This window comes from Vipera berus, assembly GCF_964194415.1.
Source record: "Vipera berus genome assembly, chromosome: 1".
Taxonomy (NCBI): domain Eukaryota; kingdom Metazoa; phylum Chordata; class Lepidosauria; order Squamata; family Viperidae; genus Vipera; species Vipera berus.
Genome location: NC_138202.1, coordinates 222,216,574 through 222,242,930, shown reverse-complemented (window position 1 = coordinate 222,242,930; position 26,357 = coordinate 222,216,574). Strand labels below are relative to the sequence as shown.

General features: G+C 40.5%; 2 protein-coding genes across 5 annotated transcripts in view; one reads left to right on the top strand and one right to left on the bottom strand.

The window, feature by feature from the left end:
- Positions 1-15,209, bottom strand: part of EIPR1 (EARP complex and GARP complex interacting protein 1) — a 70,057-nt gene extending 54,848 nt beyond the window's left edge. The window contains exons 1-2 of one of the 3 annotated variants that reach the window (XM_081337505.1): positions 14,996-15,209; positions 11,636-11,719 (exon numbers count right to left, since the gene is read on the bottom strand). In XM_081337505.1, coding sequence (XP_081193631.1) covers positions 11,636-11,719; positions 14,996-15,037 — 126 coding nt within the window. In that variant the 5' untranslated portion in view covers positions 15,038-15,209. Of the gene's footprint in view, positions 1-1,945; positions 1,980-11,635; positions 11,720-14,995 lie in introns of those variants that run through there. The other 2 variants (XM_081337510.1, XM_081337506.1) reach the window with 2 other exon arrangements.
- Positions 15,210-15,337: 128 nt separating this feature from the next.
- TRAPPC12 (trafficking protein particle complex subunit 12) overlaps positions 15,338-26,357 on the top strand; it is an 85,674-nt gene continuing 74,654 nt past the window's right edge. The window contains exons 1-4 of one of the 2 annotated variants that reach the window (XM_081324384.1): positions 15,338-15,410; positions 15,929-15,999; positions 18,316-19,537; positions 22,182-22,298. In XM_081324384.1, coding sequence (XP_081180510.1) covers positions 18,323-19,537; positions 22,182-22,298 — 1,332 coding nt within the window. In that variant the 5' untranslated portion in view covers positions 15,338-15,410; positions 15,929-15,999; positions 18,316-18,322. Of the gene's footprint in view, positions 15,411-15,893; positions 16,000-18,315; positions 19,538-22,181; positions 22,299-26,357 lie in introns of both variants that reach the window. The other variant, XM_081324385.1, reaches the window with a different exon arrangement.

The following is a 26,357-nucleotide window of genomic DNA, read 5'->3' as shown; positions in this document are numbered from 1 at the left end:
AACTTTATTTCAGGCATTGACCAATAAAAGATAGTAGATAATAGCTGTTCACTGGATAATAACTTTTAGTGTTGTGCAAACCCTTTAAAAGATGTGCTTCATAATGAAAGAGAGTGAATGTAAAACCCATTGTTCTGAACTACCTTTAGCTGTCTCTGCATGCATGTATATTTGGTCAGACATTTCATTTCCTGTGATTTTTGTACAGCCTTAATAAGTTGGTACTATCCAGTTATGATGGAGCACTTTTCATTTTGGAGACGTAAGAACCAGACCTTGTAGTGATTACCTTCGTTAAACAAAAAAACAACAACCCTCCTGTACTTCACTATGCTGGATGGATACTATCCATCCAGACTCTTAATATTTCATTCTTGAATAAGATGCTGGGTTTGGGGAAAACATCCCATCTCCAGTTATCTGTGGATTATATGGCTTCTCTAGATCCATTTCAAGTTAGCTTCTGGAGAGTGTTTTAGTGCCTCTCTGGATGATGTACATTTAAAACTAGAATGTTGGCTTCACGGTGACTTTGATACCATCCACTCTGGCATCCATCTGAACCACTTAGATGGGATGTGGCATTGACAATTTCAAGGTAGCTCACTTCTTCTCAGAGAAGCAATTACAGAATATGATGCTGGAATTCAATATGACAGCCCTTGGACTCTTCTGCCTTTTGCAATTTAACATACATAGAAAATCACCAGAAGAGGCTCTGTCAAATTTGGGAATTCGCCATTAATAAACCAATGCCTAAAACTTTTAAAAGATCTTCAAGGGAAGATCCTCTCCGTCCAACTGTAAACAAATATTCTGTATTTGTGAGGGAGGACTTGAAAGTATAAGGTAGCTTGAAAATTTTGGACATTCTGCCAAAGGAGTCTAGTTGTTACCTATCTTGTCACTATATCAGCATATGAAAATATTTTATTTTATTCACAGAGACATTTGGAATGCTGAATTAGCAAGATAATTTATGTACTCTGCTGGTACATGCTGTATTTATTTGCTTTTAGAGGTATTTTAATTTTTTTTAAAAAAATATATATTCTTCTTGCACTTAGCTCCCATGAGTCCTGTTTTTTTGACTGGACAGCAAGGTACAACAAATTCAGTAACTTAATAAATCTAGCCGGCTATTGCTCAATAAATTAATGGAAGTTTTTAATAACGTTACCCAGGCCTTTTCTTTCTCATGCAAGGAAAGTGTTTCATCAGTTCACCAATAAAGTGCAAAAAAAAATAAAAACACAATTAAAATATGTAGCATATATTAACAACAACCAACAATACAAAGGTCTCTAAAACAAAAATCAAAGCAAGCCTCACCACAATATTCTTTTTAATCATTACACCTATTATATTACAGAAAACATTGCATGACCTATTACAGTTTGTCTTAGATGGGAACTATACAAATACTAGCTTAGAAAAAAAATGTAGAAAAAATTCTCCAGCCAGTATCTTCATACCCGATAGAAGTCCTGAAATACCTTGGCTGCTGGAGATTTCTTTATACAATTTACTATCCTGAGACAAAACCCTTATTTCATTTCCTTCTCCTACTCATGGTCATAATAAAGGAGGCAATTTAGGACAGAATCAAGCTAGAAGCCAGAACCAGCATCGAGAGACAGGTGTTCTCTAAAAATTGTTGCTCAATGCCTGACTAAGCAGCATGTCCGTAAAACAAAAATCCTGGCCAGTGGTTAGCATAAGAAGCACAGCTTCAACAACTTCTCTGCTGAAACCATACAGCACAGCAGACTCTACCAAGCTGGCTGCTTGGTCTGTTAGCTCTCACAGCCTCCTTTAGAAAACAAGAAGCCTCATGTTGAAATTATAAAGCAGTCTCCTTGGCAGTGAAATTGATTCCCTAAAGGTGAGCTACAAATCAAAATTCAATTTGCTCTACCAACATGTATTATGTGCCCCTACTAACCATATAAAGAGGGTCATTCAACACATAAACTAGAAGTGCCTTCTGCCCTATCTCGGGTCCCTCAAAGTCAGACGCAGCTGCTTCCCTCCTCCTGGCAAGATGATTCAGAACTGCATCAGATCCAAAGGACAAGTATCATTAAATATAGTGTGTCATACGTTGCAAAGGACTTTTGGTTGGTTGCAGAGTCAGCCAGATGTTTAGATGGATTTGACAGTTTTGTCCACCTAGAGTCCTTCCCAAGGACCTGGGATAGGCAGATGTTGTTGTTGTTCAATGGCATTAAACATATTGTCACGGATAATACCAACATCTGCCTATCCCAGGTCCTTGGGTAGGACTTGATAGGTGGATAAAAATGCCAAACCCAGTCTAAACATCTGGCTGACTGTGCGATGAACCACAATTGTTATTTATTCTTACATGCAACCATTTAGTGAGGAGGCATGAAAAGAATTAAAGGGGATATTTGACAAGCAGTAGCATTCTACAGGATGAAAGCCACCTATCTCTTTTCTTTTGAGAATGTTCTGATCAGATTGCTGGTACAAGTGATACTTTCAGCATTTATCTCACATGGAATTTATTTTGTTTATTTTGCTCTCAAAATATGCCTACTACCATTTGACTGGACACGATCCCAGAGGTTGAAGCCCATGCTGACTTCAGAGAAAGGAAGTATCTCCACTCAGGAGCTGAAAATCCTGCTTGGTTTTGTCTCACTCTCATCTTTTAGAGGGTTGCTGCAAGAGGATGGCAGCTCCCCTCCATGGGCACAAAAAAGGGAAGGGCTTCAGTGGGGTGAAGGAAGGAAATTCAAGATCTTCAGGATCTGAGCCCTGTTTCTCCACCCCACCAAAGTTCACTAACCTCTGTGTGCAGGGAGGGAATGCTTCAATGGGTTGCATTTCTCTGCCCCACCAAAGGAGTTTGGTTCCCTTTGCTGGGCAGTTCTTTCAGTCCTTAAGAGACAAATGGAGTCCTCTTGGCAGGTGACACCAATTTGCAGCCTTCCTGGATGGCTTCCCTACTGACTTTCTTGGGAAGCCAGCAGAGAAGATTGAAAATGGTGATCACCTGATTTTTGAGGGACTTGGCAATCGGTTGTAAGTGTAAACAGGTTGCCAAGGGCCCAGATGACAACCAGGTGATTGAGGGAGGGCGGAGAAGGGGGAGCAGCATAACATTTTATGATGGCCAGAAGTACTTTACGTACAGCGCCCTTTCAAAGGCCATTGTAACTCATGAGTTAAACCGTAAAAACCTCCTAATGCATGTAGTCTTATCAAATCTCTAGAGATGGAGCAGGGGCCAGGACTCAGAAATTATTTCTGGGCTCAAGCTTGTATATGTCGGAGAAGGTAGGCACAGTTGTAGGTCAAGGATTGTGTGTAGGACATCTACAGACACAGATTCAGGCAGTCATTTGAGGGAGGAGCATAAAGGCCAAACACAGAGGATATATGGAAGTAAAATCACTGTTCATCAGTAACAGCTATCCCTTGCAAAGAGGGTTCTTTTAAGAACACAGTTGATCATCTACCTCTGGAGAGGGCTCTAGAGCTCCATACTTTAAAACCTCTAGCTCAGAATTATGGAAACAATATCTAAAGTTATTGATCTCAGGTTTCTGGTCTAGTATTGCCCTGTTCCCATCTCTCTCCTCCATACCTTCCTCGGGGTTTGTTTCTTAGCTCGATGAAGACTTTGGTCACTAGTCTATCACATTCATTCAGATATTGGATTTATTTCATTCTAACCCGTGGTCCACTTTAAGCTGGGACATAAATTGAGTATGTCAACAAGTGTTCAGTCTAGAAATGTATGTCCAGTAATTGAGCACACAGTTGTTTTTAGTACAAATTAAATTCTCAGTTCTCCCTAATCATCCTTCCAGCTCCACAGCTTACCTTTAGAATTTTTTTTAAAAGTCTTTCTACTGATACTGTTGCTAAACCTTTACTTATCTACTCCAAAAATCTTACCAATATATTTTGAATATTTTTTTCCATCAACTTATCTAGATCAATCTACCTTCTCCCATATGTACAAGCTTAAGCCCAAAAATAATTTCTGAATTCTGGCCCCTGCTTTATCTTTAGAGATTTAATAGACTACATGCATCAGAATTTTTTTATAGTGACACCAAAGCTCTGATATGGCCATCTCAGAGAAAGCATATATACTTCTCCTTTCCTGTTCAGAGGCACTTAGAAAAAAATCCACCTATTCAAAAAGGCTTTTAATATTTAATGATCTATGACAGGGCTTTTCAACCTTTTCACCCACTGTACCACTTTAAGATATGGCAACATCCAAGTACCACCAGTCTCCTAGCAAGGTGTCAAAAACCTGATGACCCAAAAAAGGGGGGGAAAGTAATGAAGTACAGGTAGTCCTCGACTTACAACAGTTCACTTAGTGATTGTTTGAAGTTACAGTGGCACTGAAAAAAGTGTCCCCCAAGCCACAGCCGAGCAAGACAACTGCCTGCCCGCCCGGCAGCACTCTTCCTCCTCTACAAGGTTTTCATTGTTATGAGCATTTCTGTTGAGGATTGGCAGCAGGGGTGGGGTGGGGGTGTGTTTGGTTTTTATTCCCCCCATCTGCTGGGTGGTTGCAACAGGTCTTGGTCACTTCACATGACCCTGGGACACTGTGACCATGATAAATATGAATCAGTTGCCAAGCATCTGAATGTAAATCACAAGACCCTGGAGATGCTGCAACATTCCAACTGATCAGCACTTCTTCTGGGCTCAGAAGTGCCAGGATCAGCACCAAGCTCCAGCTGGAGCCTGGCACCGATTCTGGCGCTTCCACTGAGCCCTGACAGCCCTGAAGAAGCGATGATCCTGGTGCTTCCGCCGAGCCCTGACAGCCCTGCAGCTCCAGCCATGCAGCTCAGGCTTGTGTGGTGCTGCCACCGGTTCAGCTCATTCCCCTCCCCTGCTACCACTTTTCTAGGATGGTCGCGTACCACCTTTCAGGTGCCAATGTACCACAGGTGGTACCCGTACCACTGGTTGAAAAGACGTGATCTGTGATTCATAAACTTGTTTTCTTTTCTGAAATCCTTACAGAACAGCAGGGTTGAAAAGAATTCTTATTAGTCTGCTCTCAGGACAACGCAAAAGAACCACATCAGACATTTATATGTTTACTAAATCCTTTTCTTTTGGCCTAATTCCTTAATACAACTTGGTAGCCAAGGTCGAAATCATAGACTTTAAGGATTTCCTGCAACACACTTTCTCTCTGACCCTTGACTAATGACTTTTCCTCCATCCTTGTTAAAGTGGAAGGACAAGTATAGTAAGGTCTGGATGAAAGGTGAGGGACAGAGACAAGGCTGTGTTGAATGACAGCTTTTTTAAAGGCAGCCGCCCAAACCATTTCCTAAAGAACTCTGTCCAACTACTTTTACAAAATCTTCACAAAAAAAGACACCGTTTTCCTGAGTTCTCATGAAAGACCAAAACCAAAATAACCATGGACTAGGTGACAAAAATTATTCCTGGCAGATGTGCAATACTGCATTCCCTCCAGAATAGAAGTACAATAGATTTTTTTTAAAAAAAAAAAACAAATTTGTATACCACAGAACGTTGTAGATATTGTAAGCCTATTGTAACAATACAACACGATATTGTAAGACAATGTAACTCTCCCCCCCCCCATTCCCCCAGTTTAGTTATCTCAAGCCATAAAATAAACAAGCAAGCAAAATCATGGATGGAAACAGGACTGCAAGTATTTACAATTCTTTTTTCCCCCTTTAATTATGTAGCAGAGTACCCCACAAAATGTTTTATTTCTCTGACAAGCACTCTATGAACAGCATTAAAGCAGAAGATGCTTTGGGATTCTCCTTGATTATCCCCTCCACTCTCCATTTTCACTAGCTTGCTTATAATAGCTGAATATTAATGAGCTGAATGCAGTTGAAATTCACTCCCCTCCCCAACCCAAAGCTTTATGGGTTAAGATTCCTTCAAGGGATTCCACCCACAATAGCTCTTCATCTGAGAGTTGAATTGCAACCTAGATGTCAAGCCGCCATCTGCCATGAAATGTACAAAGATCCATCCACCGTTGCCTGACCTAGGCTGAGAGAGATCAGTTCTGTTAAATTATAAGCAGTCATGATAGAGGCTCATGACACTTCTTATAGATTAATCACTGACTCCATAGCTGATCGCTTCAAGCACTGCCAAAGGCCATTAACCCTATCTGCTCATTAGCATCCAGGGAAAGTGCCCTACACCTCAGTTATTAATGCTGGTACTCATAAGAGGGAAGCAGGAGTAGGAAAAAGAGTAGGAAAAAGAGAAATTATTGGTAGAATGCCAAGATACAACCAGGAAGTCTGAATCAGGGCAATATTTTAGTACACTTTAACAGCATAGAATAACTTTAGGAACTGAGGCATATAACTATCTGCTGATTTAGTAAACGTGGCTGATTCGAGTACTGTAGATCTACAACCATCCGCTGGGAAGAAATAAACAAATTATCTAAGGCAGCGGCCCCCAACCTTTTTGGCACCAGGGACCAGTTTTGTGGGAGCTAATTTTTCCAAGGAACGGGAGGGGGAAATGGTTTCGGTTTTGCTCACTCACCTGCTGCTCATCTCCAGCTATGCGGCCCAGTTCCTAAGAGGCCATGGACTGGTACGGTTGACGGCCCTGGGGCTGGGGACCCCTGATCTAAGGCATAAGGCTATCACATACCACAGCACCTCATCCCTGGTTTTCTCTTTAACATTCCAACAGCAATATGACATAATATAGTATCTATTTCATCTCCCAGTCAGTATGAAATACACTACTTTGAGGATGGATACCAAGACTTTGCAACAACAAAAATCTGTCCTACTGGGGTGAGAGGAGCCTGCTCAGCTTTTCTGACCCTATGAAACTATTTGGACAAATACTCAAATGTTGCATGGCTGAATTTAATGTATCAATTTTTTTAAAAAAAAATTGCATCCATCGAGCCCTTACTCTGAGGCCAGAGACAGTGTTGTGAATGCCAGGAGTTGCTTGATATTTTTTTGTTTTTGCTCTGCAAAGCTAGGCCACTTTATAAACCATGGAATCATTAAGGCGTCAACTGCTACTTTTCATTTGCTTTTTAAAAAGTGCTTTAAATTATTTAGCTATGTTATATATCATCATGCTTGCAGTCATCTTCCTGACTGACTCACTTTGGCTCAGTGTCTTCAAATGAAGAGTTAAGTTTTCAGTTTTAATGCCCTCTCTATTGAAGAATGTGCCTATGTTCAAGAGGTCCAGAGACACTCTGAGGGCATAAAGAAGTAAGCATGGAGAATAGATTTCACTGCTACTGTTTGGCTGGGGACAATTTAAGTAAGAACTAGGGTGAAGCACTGGGATAACCTAGTGTTATATTATCATGGAACTCACTGACAGTCAGAATAACAGAGTTGGAAGGGACTTTGGGTGTCTTCTAGTCCAACCCCTACTCAAGCAGGAGACCCTACACCTTCCTGGACAGATGGTGTCCAGTCTCTTCTTGAAAACCTCCAATGATGGAGCACCCATAGCTTCTGGAGGCAAGCCGTTCCACTGAATAATTGTTTTCACTGTCAGGAAATTCTCCTTAGTTCCAGGTTGCTTCTCTCCTTTATAAGTTTCCACCTGTTACTTCTTGTCCTTTGGAGAACTAGTTGACCCCTCTCTTCTCTGTGACAACCCCTCAAGTACTAGAAGATTGTTTCCATGCCTCCCCAAATCCTTTCTTCATCTCAACATCTTTTTTGTATCATGGTGACCAGACCTTCCAAGTGTGGTCTCCCCAATGCAGTATAAAGTTGTGTATACTAACACAGTGTTTTTCAACCTTTTTTGGGAAAGGCACACTTGTTTCATGAAAAAAATCACGAGGCACTCCACCGTTTTCCGCACCGTTGGACCTCCCCACGGTCGCTACACGAACGGTCGTAAGTCAAGGATGGCCTGTGTTCTCAAGGGGTTGGACTAGATGACCTCCAAGGTCCCTTCCAACTTCTTCTTATTATTATTATTAGCCTCTTTATTTCATTTTGGGGCTTTTGTTTGTTTGTTTTTGCTGTGAAGGAAAAGGAAAGCTTGCATTTCTTTTTAATTTATCTTTCTGTATTTTCTTTTTTCTCTTTTCTTTCTTCCTTCCTTCCCTCCCTCTCTTTTCTTTCTTTATCTTCCTTCCTGCCTTTCTCTCTCCCACTTTCTTTCCCTCCCTCTCTCAATTTCTTGCTTTCTACTTGTTGTGGAAACTGGAAGCTACTTGCATTTCTTTTTAATTTTTCTTCCTGCTTTTTTTCCTTCCTCCCTTCCTCTCTCTCTTTCTTTTCTATTCTCCTTTTTTTTCTTTCTCCCTCCCTTTTCCCCTTCCCCCTTTCTCCTTTTTCCCCTTCCTTTTTTCTTTCTTTCTCACCTTTACCATCAAAAGCACTTCACTCCAGAGGGGGGGGGAAACCCCAAAGGTTTTTAATTGCTTTGGTCCAAAGGACATTTTATTATGCAACGTATCAAAAGGACAGGTTAAAAAAAAATCAGCCGTGTAATTTTTCAGACGCAAGCGAAGCCTCCAAGAGCGAAGCGGTCAGATCCCTCTATTTCGGGCTGGGGCGAGGGGTCGCGGCGAGCAAAGAAAGCGGAGCCAGGCAGCCGACCAGGCGGGAGTCTCGCATCCTCAGCCGCGCGGGGAGTAAGGAGTAAGCGGCGCGTGCTGGGGAAGAAGAGCTTTTTCGAACGTTGCAGGCAACCAACCACGCGACAGCTCAGGCGAGCCGGGCTAGCCGCCCGTCCGTCCTCTTCCGATAAGCGAGCCGGTTGCCTCTCCCCAGCTTCTCTCTCTTCAGCAAGAGACCTTCCGAAGCCAGAGAAGGGGGCGGAGCTACGCTGCCGTGGAGCCCTGGTGCCTAGAGAGGTCGAGCCCACTTCTTTTCCCGGGCTTTTGCTTCCAGTGAAGTAGGGCCGTCAGCTTAGTCAAGGCTCCCCGCCAGAGAGTCTTGTAGCGCTGCTCCGCCCGCGGCTGTTCCTCCTCCTCCTCCTCCTCTCTCCGCTGTCTCCTAGGTCAGTGTTTTTTCAATTTTTCCCACGGCACACCAGGCAACATCTCGCGGCACACTAGTGTGCCGCGGAACAGTGGTTGAAAAACACTGTAAACACATCCCGCGATCTTGAAACTATCCCTCATGAAACTTAGGACTGAATTGTGTTTTTTTTTGTTAATCAATCTTGGGTGATCTTTGGACCAATTGCTAGTTCTCAGAAGGTTATTGCTATAAGAACAAACTGAGGGGAGATTCTTGAGAAAGTAGTTTTGAGAGTCTAGAGGAAAGACAAGTTTTTCCCCTTTTGTTTTTTAAAGCACCATAGAACAAACGGATTATCTGCAACATCTTTAGTCAGGGTTCAGGCCTGGTTATGGAATGGAGACAACATAGAATGCAGCTAATAATCAAAATGTGTGGGGAACTGGATAGGAGAACTGTGGCCATCTTGGTCATTTGACATCTCTCAGTGGCTTTTGATACTGTCAGCCAAAGTATCCATCTGGATCATCTCCAGGAACTGAGGATTGTTGGACTGGTTCTACTCCTCCCAGTTCCAGTTGGAGGGGGGAAGGAGAAGAGAATGGCTTGCTGGCTAGTCCCTTGTGGGTGCTGTAGTAGTCAATCCTCTTCCCGCCTTCTCTTCAAAATTTACATGAAGCCAATGGGAGAGGCCATCCTAGGGCTTGGGGTTCTGTAGCAACAATGTGTTGATGATAGCCAACTTTATATCACTACCTCCAGACCAGATTAGTGATGCTGTTAAAGTCCTGTGGGATCTTTGTTGCTCTTTGAACTTGGTAGATTTCTTGCAGACATTACATTACCCAACTACGTAACATCATCAATGCTACAAAGGGAGTGGGTTTGCCCTTGTTTTATATACAATTGGCTTGCCCTGTCAACCCCACTCCTATAGTAGTCTATAAACAAAATGACTCATTTTGCTGGAGAAAATATTATACTTAGTGGAAGATTTGCAATTGAAGGTGTCTTAAATGCTTCAGGTTCTCTTTACTTAATTTTTGCTGTAATTACAGATTGAACAAAATCATTTTGTCTTTTGAGATTAAAAGCAAAATCCTCATTCCATATATCTCCCAAACAAAAACAAAAAAAAGAGAAGAAGAAGAATAAAAATTTTAAAAAACTATTTGGGTGGATTTGTAAACTGAAACAATTATTTTTTTTTCCTGTTTTGAATATTGCTCACCTTACTCTGGCAAGAAAGAATAATTTCAGGAAGTTGTTTTGCTAGCCATTTACACTTTACACATCTACGTATGGACAGTAAGTAGATATATTTATTAATTATGTTTGCAATCAAAAAAATGCATTCATGCCATGAAATAATTCTTAAGCAACTCTACCCATGAACTATTTTGTTTTTCCTTTTGCGTCTACTTTAACGTGAGACATACTGTACATCCCTTGAAGATAATGCTGTGGAGACTAGGAACCCTTTGAAAACAGTTTGGGAAAAGTGTTTTAGATATTACATGAGACCACATATCTCTCCTGAGAAAGGTAGCTGAATTTTTCAGGTTCTGGCAGAACTTGAAAAAAAAGATGCTACTTTCTAAAGCAGGGGTGTCAAACTCGCAATGTCACATGACGTGTCACGATTTTTTTGCCATTGCCAGCAATGGGGTGAGCGCGGTTTTGCTCTGATGCATCCGGCCCATGGGCCAGCAGTGTGACACCCCTATTCTAAAGGATCCCACTCATTCAAGTTAAAATGACTCTTCCTCCAAGTTACACTTCCAACTATCTACTAAATTTCCATTTTGTCCTTGAATGTCTCTCTCAAATTTTCTAATTCTTGCTATACTTAATCATGTTAACCTTGTAGATCAGGGGTTCGCAACCACCCCCTGGGGGTGCGAGACAATATTTCAGGGGGTGCAAAAACTTGGGTTTTCAAAATTATAGCGTATATGCATAATTCGTTGCCTTACTTTTGTAAGGGGTACGAGAATATATCAGAAGCATTCTAGGGGTGCAGGGCATAGAAAAGATTGGGAACCACTGATGTAGATAAAGCTCAGCTGCAAATCTCATTCTAAGCTAAGTCTTAACTATAGATAGTCCTTGACTTACAACCACAATTGAGCCCAAAATGCATGTTGTTAAGTGAGAAGTTTGTTAAGTTTGCCCCATTTTATGACTTTTCTCGCCACATTTGTTAAGTGAACCACTGCAGTTGTTCAGTCAACAACACGGTGGTTAAGTGAATCTGGTTTCCCCGTTGACTTCACTTGTTGGAAGGTCGCAGAAGGGGATCATGTGACCCTCATGACACTATAGCTGTCATAAAGGTGAGTTGTCAAGCATCCGAATGTAAATCACGTGAACATGGGGATGCTTTCACAGTCATAAGTGTGAAAAATGGTCATAAAGTCACTTGTTTCAGTGCCACTGTAACATTGAACAGTTATTAAATGAACCGTGGTAAATGGAGGACTACCTGTAGTACCACAAACAGGGCTTTTTAGTCTCCCAAAGCACACGACATCTGATTTTATAAACAAAAGTTCTGTTTAAAATTTGGCAGAAAAAAATATAATTCAATTAAAAGGCTTTAAAAGCAATTCTCTTTCTATATTCGTGCCACATTCGTACAAGTTTACCTGGTTATCATATTTAAGAGACTGAGTTCCAACAAGAAATCGTATTGCCTCTGTTTCTGCAGTTTGTGGAGTCAGGGCTCGTGCCTAAAAAAATGTGAAAAAAATGGAGTCACATAGCACATTCCGATGTCTTGAAAAGTACATGATATCATTCATTATGACAATCTTTAAAATATATTCATACGTCTGTATTTTTTGAAATACAGTTTCAACCTTTTGGCACAAAACTGTGATCTCATGGCTAAAAAGTAGAAAAGGCGTTTTCAGAATGCATTCTCTCATTTGTGGGAAATGTGCACAAAAGTGAGAGCAAACAACCCAGATGTTCAAAATTAATTGTTTTGCAGAAACAGCAATTTAAAGGAGAATTAATGTTAGTGAAAATTCACTTCAATCTTTATCTACCTTTTTGACCAAGAAAAACAATCAGATGTATTTTTTTAAAAAAACACCTCAAGTTTTATTGAAGAAAGTACAGAATTGGATTCAATCGAAATTAATCTTACTCCCATTGAAATTTATATAGCTAGTAAAATGTATGTCTGGAAAAATAAAATCCATCCAACACTTCCAAGACAGTTCAATTGCTTTACCTGCAGTATTTATAAACCATTCACCATGAAGTACAATATAAATGCACCTTTGAATCACTAGCTTACTGTTACAGGTATAAAGTATTTTGTTTAAAACAAAGAGGATAGATCTAAGAGTTATAGTAAGACACCTAAACTAGTTCCTGAATAGTTGTGGTTGCTAATTTAAATGTTAGGGATGACTATAATTTGGAACAGAGTGATTAATACAGCTATTCAATGTTGAAAAGATTTAAAACTTAGATAAAGAAGTCATTCTTGTTTCCTTATAACTTGTAAGTCAGCCTATTTCTTTAAACCAAAGATAGAGAGATACAGACATTACTGATTTCTAAATAAAAATCCAACTTTAATTGTATTTACTCAAAAGATGTGGCAATTTATTTCAGTGGGACTTCTTTCACAGAAGGCAGCTTTGGAATGTAGCCACAGAAGTTCTTACAAAGACAGATAAAACTCGAGGCATTTTTATACCCATATGCTTACAAATTAGCAAAGTGGAAACAATTATGAGTTTCTTTTGGAAGATGTTCAGGACTGCTTTGCTTTAAGGGCAATCTTGGCATAAACATCTTCTGGGTACGCATATGCACACCCAGACCACCAGGAAAAGACCACGGAAGTGGCTGGGCCAAACCTTCAAGAGAGATGACTGCCTGAGAGATCCAATATAGTAGTAGGCTCAAAGAATCACTTCTTCAAAATGGTTTGTTCAGCCTTAGCAGGTAACTTTGAGTTGCAGGATTTGATACTTTAGGACTACAGACCTACATTATGTAGGCTGTCCTCAGCCATTCATCCAGCAACCATTTGAAGTTATGATGGCATTGATTGGTGGTTATGACCAGTCTTTGGAATTCCTTGCCAACTAGTGCTTCTCATAAACCCTCATTTTATGACAAGACCACTTAACAACAGAAATTCCAGTCCCAATTGCTGTTATACGTTAAGGACTGTACTTTTAACTAGGACAGAAATATACTCAATTCTATAACAGGTTTAATCTCAATGGAACCAAAGGTCTGTCCAAGATAGCCCTGGCCACAATTCAAGACAATCTATATGGTACAAATATTTTTTCAAGGTAATGAAGTGTGAGAAACTTTTAAGTACTAAAACAGAACTGTTTACCCAGTTCTTCCTATGGACAAATCATTAAAGGAAAACAGGTGCATAAAGCCATACAGTTCCTTACTCTGAAGATCTAATTGTCTCTCTTTATCTAGGATCCCGAAAATAACTCTCATATTTATTTTCACTTTATTTTAAGAAGCTGAAGTGAAAGCCAACAATAAAAGGTGAAGTTCTGGTGCAGATCTCACAAACAAACAGCTTGCTGACAGACACTTTTGTACAATATTTTAGAACTGTCTTATGTACGGTAATCTTTGATATTGCATCCGGGAGCTGACTCATATCAGTTTAATGTCAATTAAGGCACAGTTAAAAGGGCCTGGTCTCCACTATTTCAGATGCAACAGTCTTGCATCTTGGGACTTTGATGGGATAGCTCCAGGGCTTTTTTTCTCATAGAACGCTCAGAACGGAGTTCCGGCACCTTTTTTGGATGGAACCTTGTAGGGTAGGCAAGGCGGGTTGTATGACATGTGTGAGTTCCGGCACCTTTTTCTTTTACAAAAAAAGCACTGGATAGCTCAATGGAAATTTTATACATCATGTACAAGGTCCACTGGTAGAAGAAAATATTTGTAGATCAGGGTTGAGTTAGGGTCCACTATATGGCAGTCCACTAAATGAAGGTGTTACTGTACTCAAAAGATTCTATTAACAGAAGCATGAAATATTATTCCTGTTGGAATAATACAAGAGTTGAATTTTTAAAGAATGTCAATCCTTTGGCATGCAAATAATTAAATGACAAAAACTGCACTCTTTCAAGTATATTTAAACATAAACTATGGGGTTAGTTGTCTTTGGTGGCAATTAGTTATCAGTAGGCTTATTTCATTGTGCAATTTTATGCAGCTAAAAATGACCCTGTTTTCTCAGGCATCTTGTCTAGATAATTTTCAGAGTTATTTTTGGTGGTTTTATCATTTTCAGAAAGAAATATTTCAGCTAACCTTTCCAGACTATCTCAAAATCTAAATCATAAATCATGACTCAATAATACACATTAATTATTCCAAAAATGCAAAACTAAAAAAAGTCTGTTTCACAGGCCTTGTTAGAGAAAGAGCTGCAGAAAAGTCTACAGAAATCTATCCCAATTTCATGAAAAGTTACGTTATTCATGAATAACAAGACTTGTTTAAAATTAACATGGCACAAAGAGCACTTTTGATTTATAATACAGGTTGTTTTTTTTTCATTTGGAATACCTCTACATAGAAAGATATATCGGATATATATTCTTTAATAAAATGTTTCACAGCTTTAGCACATTAATGAATCCATAGATTTCATTACATTTACAGCTGATAAATTGGTCATATTTATCAGCCACATATTTCTTTATTGGTCATATTTATCACCCACTTTTCCTTTAGGAAATCAAGGCAACTTGCAAAACGTTCCTTGCACTAATTTCTCCCAGAACAGCAGCTCTGTAAAATTGCGTTGAAAGAGGCTTGCACCGAAGCCATCCTAAAGGGATCCATAATTTAAAGTGCATGCCCATTCCTAGTCCAATTCCTAAACAACTGCAGGGGGAACCCACACACACAAATCTAGAAAAAATATAAATTCTGTTATGATGAAAAGCTTCCTCTTCTATTAAATCCCAATCCATCGTTTTCTTATTTACCTGGAATTCCAGCCCATAAATCACGGGAGCATCATCTTCCATGGCAGCGTCAGCTACCCCCACCTTTCTCCACCACCCACCGCCCCGGCACAAATACTATCGCGATGGGAAACCCCGCCGCTGCGTTTCGGCTCTTTTTTTTTTTACCCCTCTTTCGAATTAGAAAGAAGGCGAACCTACAAAAAAAACGCCTTTGGGCCCACTTCGGCCTCCGTACTTCTTTCTCTTCCGGGAAAAGGAGTGGCGCGCCGAAGACGCTCGTCTACGTAGGGGAGGCGAAACTGGGTCGATAGGGAAGGGAAGTTGGACGCGCAGGCGCACTAGGCGTTTTTTTCCCCTTTACACATTAGGTTTTTCTGCCGTAGTTTAGGTGGGACGTCGTTGCCGCTGTCATTGGAAGTAAAGAGCGGGATAGGTGAGGGAATATCCTCCTCGATTGCTTTTCTTTCCTATCCTTTTGCTCATTTAAGGTGGCTTATATAATAAAGATATTCACCTACAGCGGATGAGATGGGTTATTCCACTCCACTCTTCAAGTGGAACCTGGGTTACTGTTAGGTTTGAATGGAGCTGCTTGTGCAAACACAGAATAAACCGATAAATAAAATCCATACGTGTAAAAAAAACCTATCTTTTTTCCTGCTAGGTACAGGATTGTTCAGTTATGGTGGTTGATGGTGGTGTTTTTAAGTTACAGGGTAGCAACTCGGTGATGAAAAATGCAAATTAAATCACTTCATCTCGAAGGAAATGGGTTCAGAAGATAGAAGGGTTGCTGCAAAATGAATGTTTCTTAATGTTAATTGTGTTCACATTATCTATAAAACTGGGTCAATCATAGGCAGTATCTTCATGACTCAGGCCCTCATTTGATTTCTTTGCCTTTTGATAATTACAGAAGTAGCCTTAGAAAAAAAATGCTCCATTTTACAGATGGGTCCCTGAGACAGAGTTAAAGTGGTATGCCTGAGGATATTGACACTTTGCCAGAGCAAACGTAAAAGGTATGTTTAATTTGTATATCCATTCTTTAAAAAATGAAAATGGGGCAAAGGTCAGATATTAAGGGGGGGGGTTCGTAATTTTGTTTTCTGGTAGTCTACAGAAGCACTCTTTCTGTTTTCATCATAAAGACATACCTTGTTAAAAATGTATTAATTGTTTCTGCGTGCATTTTGATAGCTGCCTTTAACATATATGTGAGTATACTGCATGTATATCATAGTTAGAGTGATGTTGGCTTGCAAGATGGTCTTTGAACCGGAGTTTCTAATTTACATTGAAAAAACATAAATATGCTTGAGGTAGTACTAGTTTTCGGTTGTGTTTGTGGCAAACGTATCAAAATTTTATTTTTTATTAAGTATATATGCCACCCATCTCACCAACAAATGACATTAGATGGTTTACAAGTAAAACAAGATAAAACATGAAATATTAAAATAATAAATATTAATGTTAAATTTTACTTAAAATGAACAAAGCAGACAAGGAAGGGAGCAAGATGCACATGGGGTAGAATTGGAATCTTATCTCAATCCATTAACCACTGCCAGTACAACACATACTCCATTGGGGCCTCAAGCCAACTGACAGAGCCAAGTTTTCAAGCTCTTTCAGAAGACCAAAAGGGTGGGTGCGGATCTCAACTTGGCGGCCACAATGTTCCAGAGGATGGGAGGCATAGCAGAAAAGGCTCTTCACTTGGATCCTGCCCGCTGGAATTCTTTGACCAATGGGGTTCTGCTGGCATGGGTAGAGTAGGTCAATCCCACTAGGGTGAGGCAGCTCCTTAGATAACCTGGACCAATGTGTCAAATAGCAGAGAATACTGAATGTGACACAGGTAAAACGAAGGGTATTGATGTGGCTCAGTAAAGTTAACCATTTCTGTTTTAATAAAATTTATGTGATGGCCTCAATTGACTTTCTATCCATGATGCAATGAGCAACAAAAGTCAACATAGATCATCTCATGATGACCATTTTGTATATGATGCACTGTGAAAATGTTGGCTGGCACTTTTCTCATAATTAGTAGGAAATCCTACAGGTGGTATGACGAGATCTGCTAACACAGTTTAGGACTTGTGTTATTAAAAACCATAATATGAACATCTTAGTTTATCAAAGCCATAATGGCTGACAAAGGTAAATATCTATGGGCATTTTTGCTGACAACTATGGCACATAAAAACTTCAAAAAATAGGGAATGAGGTTGTTATAAGTTAGATTTGGTTTTATCTATCTGTCTATATGTGTGTATATGTGTGTATGTATATCTGTCTGTCTATCTATATCTAATCTATTGCATTTAATTTCTTTTTCCTACTGTTCTTACTCCTTTTCTGTACACTGTATAACACTGCTTACTCCGAAATGGAATAGTGTGATGGATAGACACACAATGTCTGTTTTTAATATGGTCCATCTTACATTTCAGCTGTTAATCAGAATTGTTGTCATTTAAATTCTTTATCCTGCCTGAATTTATTACATTTATATTCCAGGTTAAAAAAGTGAATGGCTTTTTATTTTTCCTGGACTTATTTGACTGTTGTTTCACCTACTGAAGTTACAGAGGAGTTGGGAAGAGGGCAACAAATAAATAATTGAAGTCCTAATATGCTGCCTAAGTGACAAGTCTACCAAGATTTGCCTTCTTAACTCTGTTCAATTTAGTGTTCGTTATCCAAGCCTTCTCATGTAGGATTTCCCTTTTTGTCTAATTAAAGTTGTCATTACTTCTTCTATTCCTCCTCACCCAGGGTTGTAGTAATGCTGTTTTGTCAGTCTCCATCTGAATTTGGGCACTGTCAATCTCCCCCTTTTTCTAAATACAGAGATAGATGGGAATTCCACTAGAGAACATTTCAATCAGCTGTTCTTGCTGGAAAGATAGTCAGTCTCTGCATTGGAGGTAGAGATTGTGCTATCCAAGTATGAATTTGTGACATTGCAAGCCAACCAAGTAGAATATAGTGTATAGATAAGTCAAAGAGCCTTCCTTGCAGCACAGTACTTTCCCAAAGTGGAAAAATGAGTGCTCAAGGAGACCAAAGGGCCCAGCTGGATCTATCCTATATTTTGCCCTTGTCAAGAGCACAGTGTTAAGATACCCAGTATTTCAACCATGGGAATCATTATTTTCATGCTAAGAAAAAAGGAGGTGGTGGGGAGGGATTAGCAAGATGTTAATAAAGTATTTCATATTTTGAAGTGTGTTTTTAATTATTGCAGTGGCTATATATATTGTTGCTTCATGCATAAATTGTCCTATATGTAGTACTGATCAGTAGCAATTTCTTTTTTTATGCAGAAGAACTATGGAAAAACAAGAAAGCAATATTGAAGACAGTGGAGTAAGAAATTCAAATGCAGTGGCTGACATTTGTGATATCCAGCAGCAGGCTTCCGAAGAACTTCTGTTCCACGAAGAAACCATTGATCTGGGAGGAGATGAATCTGCATCTGAAGAAAATGAAAACATGGCAGAAGATTCCAGTAACTTCATAGACAAACTTAGCGAGCACATGATGGAAAGCGTTTTGATATCTGATTCTCCAAATAATAGTGAAGATGATACTGGTGATCTTGGCTGCCTGCAAGAAATAGTCAAACAAATGGAAGCAAACAATATTGAAGCAATAGGAGGAGAGGAGCATTTAGAGAGAAATGAAGTAAATAGAAATGAGAATGAAACAAAGCTTGAAGCTACTGCCAAAAGTATTTCTGATTCGAGAATTGACTATCAGTCCTCTTTAAATGAAAATCTGATTCAGACATCAGCAAAAAATGAACTGGAAGCAGAATGTGACAAACTTGTAAAGTCTCCATCAAACATTGTTGATGAAAGCAAACCAGAGGAAACTGCATCTCCTCCAGTTGTCATTAAATCACCAATTGACTCAGAACCTATTCCCATCTGTACCATCTTTAGCCAGGGAAATCATACAACTGGTCAGCAACAGTTTCTGCACGATGGCTTTGAGCCTCAAATGGTGAAGTCACCCAGCCTTGGTGCTGTAAGTGAGACTCCAGTGAAAACCCATCCACAAGTGGTTCAGCCTAGTCCAAGCCTAAGCAAATTTTTTGGGGAAGCCATCAGTAGTAATACATTAGCTTCTGATTTTTTTGATTCCTTTACTACGTCATCTTTTATTTCGGTCAGTAACCCCAATGCAAGCACATCTGTACCAGAACAAATGTCTTCTCTTGTAACAGTTGGGGAATTGCACGACTCTGCTCACCATAAATATTCTCGTAAAAATGGAAGATCAGAACCTGGAAAATCTGCATCTTCTCCAGAAATATGTCAGTCTCCAAAGCCATTTTCCCAGATTCAAGCTGTTTTTCAAGGTGGTGATGACCCTTTTGCCTCTGTGCTGAACATGAGTGAGATGGACAGAAGAAATGATGCCTGGCTTCCTAGTGATGCAACTAGGAGTGTGTTGATTTCAGTAACCACCCAGCCATATAATAATATTTTCATAGACAAGGAGAATGTGACCATGCCGGGATTAAAATTTGACAATATTCAGGTGAGGATCCCCTGTTGCTTTTAATCACTTGAAATCTTATCCAATGAATTCAAACACAGAGCATTTGGTGTCTGCTTTTACATGTCACTTATGTTCCACCTTCCCATTAAAAATAATGTTAAAGGTGGATAACCATTACAGGTCTGTAAAGCCCATCTAATTTGGATCTTCAGTCTGGGTTGCTTGGCAAGTAATTGTGTGTAGATCAATAAAGGAGCAAGTTTGTCAAACAATAGAGCAAATAAAAATGGTACAGCATTTTTGTTTTTCACCAAAGTGGGATAAAATTTGCAGAAACACTAAATATGAGAAGACGAAGCATCCTAAGATTTGTAGAAACCAGCACAAGAGCTTTTGAGCTATCTTTACTTAAAATATGTTTTCTTTTTTGAAGGAGTTCTTATTTTGCTTTAGGACATAATATTATGAAATTTACTGTGATATTAATAACATACACCACAAAGAAACAATGGTCGTGTTAGCAACAAATTATAAACAAATGATGCTTGTGATTGTAAATGTTTAAGTTGGCAGTATAAGGGTTGAACTCACAATATTCTTCATAAAATAAATCAGCTGCTTTGCCATGTCTGCTGGTAACACAGCTCACAAAAAAATAATTTAATTTAATATTCCGATTTTGAGTTCACCTGACTCCATGACTACTCTAGGCAGCTTATAGTAAAGCAGAATTTTAAAAATTTGGATGATCTTGGGGAATGATTAGACAAAAGAGGTGGCAGTCTCCAATGGCTTAACAGTCAGAGAAAGAAACTTAGGAAGGACCCACCCTAATGTATCAGGCAGTTAAAAGTGGTGGAGTGGGAAAGTTGTACTTTCGAACCTGCAAGATTCTGTTAATGTAGCCTTGCAACAACGTAGAATTAGTTTATCTAGTTAATGTTTCCTGCCTGGTTTATCTAGGAGTGCTCACTGTCAATCATGAGTTGATCAAGGCATGAGTAAATGTCTGAAACTCCTCCAATCCAGGGACAAACAAATTGATGTACTAGATGTAACTGTACAAAGGTTCTCTTGGCCATAGCTGCCACCTCCTTTTTTGAGCAGGAGCTGTGAGTCCAAAAGGAATCCTAAATTGCATGCTAGTCTCACTTGGAAGTGCAACTCCATTAAAAAGTAAAAGATGGAATGTCTCTGGAAGTAGGAGGCCAAAAAAATGAAGCTACTTTGTCTTCTCAGGATTGAGGCGGAGCCTCTTCCTCCCTATCCAGGGGAGTCAGAGCCTGTCCCTCCCCACCTGCACAACCTCCAGGGATTGGGTCAGAAATTCTCAGCTAGCCAATCTGATACCTCCGAGGACAGCCCATCCTTCTGAATCCACCATGTCACCTCATGCCAATCATGGTTTCTATGTTTCCGCCTCCCCATCACCCCTCCCATATCCCCCCCCACCTCTTGCCTCTAACCAAAATGTCCATCCTCCCTCAATGTACAGTATGTACATTGTACTGCACACCACCAAACCCCTACTCACTACTCACCTAACAACACACAACCCTATCCAGCCATTACTGCATCTGCCGTCAGATACTTGGCAGCCAATTGGAAGGATGACATCATTTTTAAGCCCCTTAATGCATACCCTCAAGCCCAGGCCCTCAAACTCTGGGGTGGGGTCGGGGTGTTATCATAGTGTAACACAAGTGGGCCGATAACAATACTGAAAGGCCAGAAAAATCAATTTAAGCATCCTTAACCTAGCTCACCAGGAAAGTGAGAAAGTTTCTGTGTACAACCTGAGTGATATAAATTTTATTTCCAGACTTCCTAGAAATGACCTAGTGTCTGTACAGTCCTCTTTCACAGATGGCCACTGTGAAGGATTGAACAAAGATGAGGTTTCTAGGATGGAGTTAATCCTATCCCCCCTTGCTGTGGTTCCAGTTTAGATTACAGGGTCAGTGCCTAAAAATGTAGTTTCTTTTTTATTTCAAGGAACCTTTTTCTTTGCAGTGAAAACCACAGAGGCCAAATCTGGATTGAAAACCCAGCAGGGCCAAATGATTAATGTTCCTTCCCCTCACAGTATGCTCTGATATAGATCGGTGTCCTGTGGAGAAGAGAGACCTCACACTCAGGAGCAGAACTATGTAATTAGTCTTTTTATTTTGGCCCTCAGAAAAGGCAAGTAAGAACCTGCTGAGATCAAACTAGAAAGACAGATGAGGTCTTCAGTCAGGACTCATGCCATTGTTTCCTTATGGAATGAAGAAAACATCATTCTCCAGAAGGCAGATTGGCTACTGTTATTTTGGCCACCTTGGTCCCTGTAACTATTATTAGCTACAAAATAAGGTTTGAGCTGACTTGAAGTGTTCTAGACTTCCATTGTTTCTTTTCAGTATCTTTTAGTGAAATCCGCTAAACCCAGTCCAGAGAATATTAATTGAAGAAATCTAAAGGACTTAGTATAGAGAATCTAAGCCCACTGTGAGGTAAGAAGCTATATTGGAGAACATGAAGGTGATAAGTATCCTCCTTAAAAGAATGTTTTTCAGTTTTCAATGTAATGATCTGTAAAAGTTTCCTTTCACAGAAATTATATAAACATATTGCATGGCCAAACATACAAAACACTTTTACTGAGATGGTGCTAGATATTATGTCCTTTTTTTCCCATTAGGGTGATGCAGTTAAAGATTTAATGCTCCGCTTCCTTGGTGAACAGGCTGCAGTGAAAAGACAAGTTCTCAATGCCAACTCTGTGGAGCTGTCTTTTCAGGGCTTAAAGCAGTTGATTGTAAGTAACATGGTGTTCCTTTTTAAGTTGTGATTCTTTGTAGATGGCTATAGTCAAAAGAACTTGTTTAGTCTTTTTAAAATGTCTTTAAAGTAATTCAGTTCAGGATCTGTATTTTCAGAATAGAATAGAATAGAATAGAATAGAATAGAATAGAATAGAATAGAATAGAATAGAATAGAATAGAATAGAATAGAATAGAATAGAATAGAATAGAAGAATAGAATAGAATAGAATAGAATTATAGAATTTTGGCCAAGAGTAATATTCTTTATTGGTCTAGCGCAGGGGTAGGCAACCTCGGCTCTTTTATGACTCATGGACTTCAACTCCCAGAATTCCTGAGCCAGCCATGCTGGCTCAGGAATTCTGGGAGTTGAAGTCCATGAGTCATAAAAGAGCCGAGGTTGCCTACCCCTGGTCTAGCGTGATCAGACACACAAGGAGTTTGTCTTCAGTGCATATGCTCACAGTGTACATTTAAACAGCAAGTAATAGGTCATAGGCAGTGGTGGGATTCAGCCGGTAGAACCGGTAGCTCAATTTTGTTGAGTTTGGAGAACCGGCTGACCCCATGCTGCTTCTGGAAGTCCTTCTAGGCCTGGGAGGCCTGGAGGAGGTCTCCCAGGCTTAGAATGGCCCGCTGGAAGTGCGTTGATGTCACTTCTGGAAGTCCATTCTAGGCCTCGGAAGCCCAGGCCTGCATCCATGCAGAGAACCGGATATTCAGGTATTTGAATCCCACCACTGGTCATAGATCATAATCATCATTGCAATCATTAATCCTAAGTTACAAACAACAATTGATAAATCATAATGAGACGGTGCTGTTGGAATTAAGTGTTCAGCAGAGTGAAGGCACAGGGGTTATTTCGGCTTGCAGTGCTCTATAACGGCATCCTGAGGGGAGACGTTGAAATACATTATGTCTAAGATGTGAGGGGTCTGTAGACATTTTCTCAGCCCTCTTTCTGGTTCATGCAGTGTACAGATCCTCAGTGGAAGGCAGGCTGGTCGCGATTGTTTTTTTCTGCAGTCCTAACTATTTGTCTAAAGAAAAGAATCATTTATCAAATAATTTCTCTAGACTTCACAAAATTTATATTAATGACCTTCTAACAGCCTTGTACAATCAGTTTTGGTCCCAACTCCAAAAGATGGGCAGGTTTTCCTCTCTTATTTCTGCCTCAGTGCTGTTGCTACCTTTCCAGTTGTACACTCCTTTAAACTAGGGGTCCCCAATCTTTTTTGGGGAAAAATGGGCACATATAAAATTTTATGATTGTGTAACAGACATTCTAATAACATGCCTACCTGAAAGGTTTTCCCATTAATAAAATGGTGACTGTGGGAGATAATGTCCAGTATCATACGTTAGGTTTTTAGAATGTTAGCCTCATAAAAAGAGCAAAGATCTCTGTGAACCTGCTGCTTGAGGCAGCTACATCTTTTGCAGAATTCACTAGGCTACCTCAAGGGCCTTTCCTGGTTTTCTGTGCACATACAGGTAGTTCTCGGTTTGTTTATTTATTCAACTTATATAGCTGCCCATCTCAATCCAGTGACTGGGTGCTTAATGACCACAGTTTGGCCTGGCAATTCCATTGCTAAGTGACATAGTCATTACACCACACAACTGCAACAGCCTTACATTCTCACTTCAGCCCCGGGCATTAAGGGAATCACCTGCAGTCTGTAAGCGATACATCGTGTGACCCTATCTTGCAACTTTACGGCAAGCTTCTCTGTGGATTCTGCTTTTTGGAAGCCTGCCGTGAAGCTCACAAATGGCAATTGTATATTTGCAGGATTCTGCAATGGCTGTAAGTGTGAGGACCGGCTCTTTCAATGTCACTGTAATGACACTGAGCAATCATGAAGGGAGGACTACCTAGGTGCCTAGAAGATGTATCTGTAGTGCCACTGAAGGAAATGTCAAGGGTCTTCTCTGTATGCATATGCATGCTGAGAAATCTGCAAAGGGATCTCAAAGTAGCTGATGCACACACCACAGCCTTCTCCCTAACAGATTCAAAAGGACACATTGTGAAGTACTCTTCAAACGGTTTGCACAGCCATGTTCCATAGCTCTGGCAAAGATAGGTAAAGGTAAAGGTTCCCCCGCACATGCGTGCTAGTCGTTTCCAACTCTAGGGGCCGGTGCTCATCTCCGTTTCAAAGCCGAAGAGCCAGCATTTGTCCGAGGACGTCTCTGTGGTCATGTGGCCAGCATGACTAGACGCCAAAGGCGCACAGAACGCTGTTACCTTCCCACCGTAGTGGTCCCTATTTTTCTACTTGCATTTTTACGTGCTTTCGAACTGCTAGGTTGGCAGAAGCTGGGACGAGTAACAGGCGCTCACTCTGTTACGCAGCACTCAGGATTCGACCCACCAAACTGCCGACCTTCTGATCGACCAGCTCAGCGTCCTAACACACTGAGCCACCACGTCCCTTCTGGCAAAGATAATCCATCCTATTTATCCAGCCTATTTATTTTCTAAGACAATTAATAAGAGCTGTTTGAGGTCTAGTCATGTTCTTGAAAACAAATAATGTTTTAAAGATGTAAGAAGTCAGGTGGCAAGGAAACTGGCAGGTGCCAATAGAGAATGCCAGTGCTTAAACTAAATAGACTTTCTGCTTTTTTTTTAAGTTACATGTTTCTTATCCATGGCTGCCCAGATAAGGAGAAATAGGGGGCAAACAGAAGCTAAAACATCTCCTTTGCATACTATTGGCTTTTGCATTCATATTCAGAAATTTCTTCTTATTTTTCATAGGCAAACAAAATTGAAACCATGCAGTGCTGGAAATGTGTTTATACAGTGGGATAAGCAAGAATTCACAAAGGCTGCAGGCACCATCAGGCATTAAATACATTTCCAGTTGCACAACAGCACTTTTCTGCCTTGAGTGTGTTCCAGAAGGTGTCCTAGGACCCCAGAGAAAAATTCACGTACATTTGGAATGGGCCTTGGGGGGTGAGAAGATAGAATGCAGTAAGAATTCATTCACTGGCAGAATGAATTTCGTCAATAAAATTGCATCACTGGATCCAAGCATCTCTCTGGTTTTTAAGTTACTGCTAGAGAGTATACAGTATAACCCCAGCCATAATCAAGAGGAATACAAGTTATTCTTCTAATCATGAATAAATAATACGAGAGTTAGGAAAGATTTTGCTGGTTGGTCTTTAAATACTGCTTGTCCTCAACTTACTATTTCTTCAGTGACCGAACTTACGACGGAGGTGAGAAAAAAAAATCAACTGATGAGCCGTGCTTGAAGTTACAAGCGTTGCAGCAGCACCCCTGTGGTTACGTGATCAAAATTTGGGTGCTTGTGCGTGCGTGTCACTTGCAAGAGAGCTCTTCCACGCCTTCCATTCACCTGTCTTCCCCCATCTAGTGGCTTTTTTGGCCTTGCATGATGGCAAACAGGTTCCGAGGTTGCTTGCCATGCCCTGGGAAGCCTCAGCTACCCCAGCAAGCACCAACGTGCATTCATTCACCCAGCTGCCTTCTCTCCCAGTTCCCCGCACTCCTGACCTTTCAGTGTTTGCACCCAGCCCCTTTGGCCTTGCTACCTTTGCTGTCTTCTTCTTTTCGAATCCAGATTCTCTGCCCAAGTTTCCTGACATGTGACTCCCTGAGCCTTTGTAAAGCCGCGTTGCCTTCAGAGTGCCGCACTGTCTTTTCCAAGGCTCTCTGAAGTCAGCACAGCCTTCCCAAAGCGGCATTCTCTTTGTGAGGCCGCGCTGTCTTTCCAAAGGCGTTGTGAAAGACAGCACTGCCTTTGTAAAGGTGTGTTGTTTCCCGAAAGCCTTTGGAAAGACAGTGCAGCTTTTGGAAGGCGGCACAGCTTTATAAAGACAGCGTAGCGTTCCGAAGACGACAAAGGTAAGCAAACTGCTTCTGCTTTTAGCAAAAGGTGAAAGGTCAGTGTGGGGAAACCTGGGAAGAAGTCAGCTGTGTGAATGAATGCTTGCTGGCATTTGCTGGGGTTCATGGGTGCTCTACTGCTGGGGCCGGGCTGGACACTTGTGTAAGAAGCGTT